Genomic DNA, 1,057 nt, shown 5'->3' with positions numbered 1-1,057 from the left:
TCTCAGTAAAATGGTGAGGCTTTAGATGTCTTTGTTGAATGTCTTTGGTTTAAATTCAACAAATCAGCTCTTCCCAATGAATTTCCAAGGTCAGTTTGTGACCCCCTGGATGTTTCTCCCACTTTGTTCACGCGGGTGCCCGTGGGGAACAAGGAGGATGTGGAGACCACCAGCCAGGTGTCTTCCCAACGTGGATGCTCCAATGGGTGATGGAGTTGGAGCAGCAGACAAAGCTTTTCCCACAGTCAAGGCACCTTTAGGGCTTCTCTTACTGGTGGGTCCTTTGGTGTGAGGTCAAGCCAGAGCTCTGGGTGAAGCTCTTCCCACACTCGTCACACACGTAGGGCCTCTCCCCGCTGTGGATGTGCTGGTGGGTGACAAGGTGGGAGTTGCGGTTGAAGCTCTTCCCACAGTGGGTGCAGAGGAAGGGTCTCTCATCTGTGTGAGTCCGCTCATGCAGGAGGAGATTCCCACTGCTCTGAAACCTCTTCCCACATTCCAAGCACTTGTAGGGCCGTTCTCGGGCGTGGATGATCTGGTGGGTGAGGAGGTGGGAGCTCTGGCGGAAGCTCTTCCCACATTCCCCACACGTGTAGGGCCGTTCTCCCATGTGGATGTGCTGGTGGGTGAGGAGGGCTGTCATGGTTTGAGATAGCCCCAAAATCCTAATTCCCTAGTCTAAGCCCCATCCCACATCTCAACCTAATGTGAGCTCTTGATGAAGCTCTTCCCACATTCCAAGCACTTGAAGGGCTTTTTCCTAGTGGGAGGCTGCTCATGGACCTCCTGGTCGCAGTCTGGCTCAAGCTCTCGCCGCCTTCCCGGCACAGGCTGGCTCTTTCCTCCTCAGAGCACCCTGGGCTGGCTTTGGAGCCCCTCCTCCTGGGGGACCTTCGTGGCTTTCCCTCCCCGCTGCCTTCCTGCACCGTGGAGCCCTTCAAAACGGCCTCTCCCGCCAGGCTCTGCCGGGGGGATTTGTCCTCCGTGCTCTCCGTCCTCAGTTCGGGGTCTGGGGCAGGAAGGAAGAAGGACAGGGAGGGGATTTGCCTCCGGCCCA

At 56.9% G+C, this 1,057-nt stretch overlaps 1 protein-coding gene across 1 annotated transcript; it reads right to left on the bottom strand.

The window, feature by feature from the left end:
• Positions 1 to 268: 268 nt before the first annotated feature.
• On the bottom strand, positions 269 to 1,009 carry LOC113941318 (zinc finger protein 3-like; the record flags this gene model as incomplete). Its single annotated transcript, XM_027632481.1, has 2 exons — positions 269 to 619; positions 735 to 1,009. Coding segments are annotated over 2 exons (626 nt in total), but the record flags the coding sequence as incomplete, so codon positions are not given.
• Positions 1,010 to 1,057: the final 48 nt, after the last annotated feature.

This window comes from Corapipo altera, unplaced genomic scaffold (genome assembly GCF_003945725.1).
Source record: "Corapipo altera isolate COAL_440 unplaced genomic scaffold, ASM394572v1 59947, whole genome shotgun sequence".
NCBI classification, from domain to species: domain Eukaryota; kingdom Metazoa; phylum Chordata; class Aves; order Passeriformes; family Pipridae; genus Corapipo; species Corapipo altera.
The sequence above is the reverse complement of the archived record's forward strand: the minus strand, read 5'-3'. Positions and strand labels throughout refer to the sequence as shown.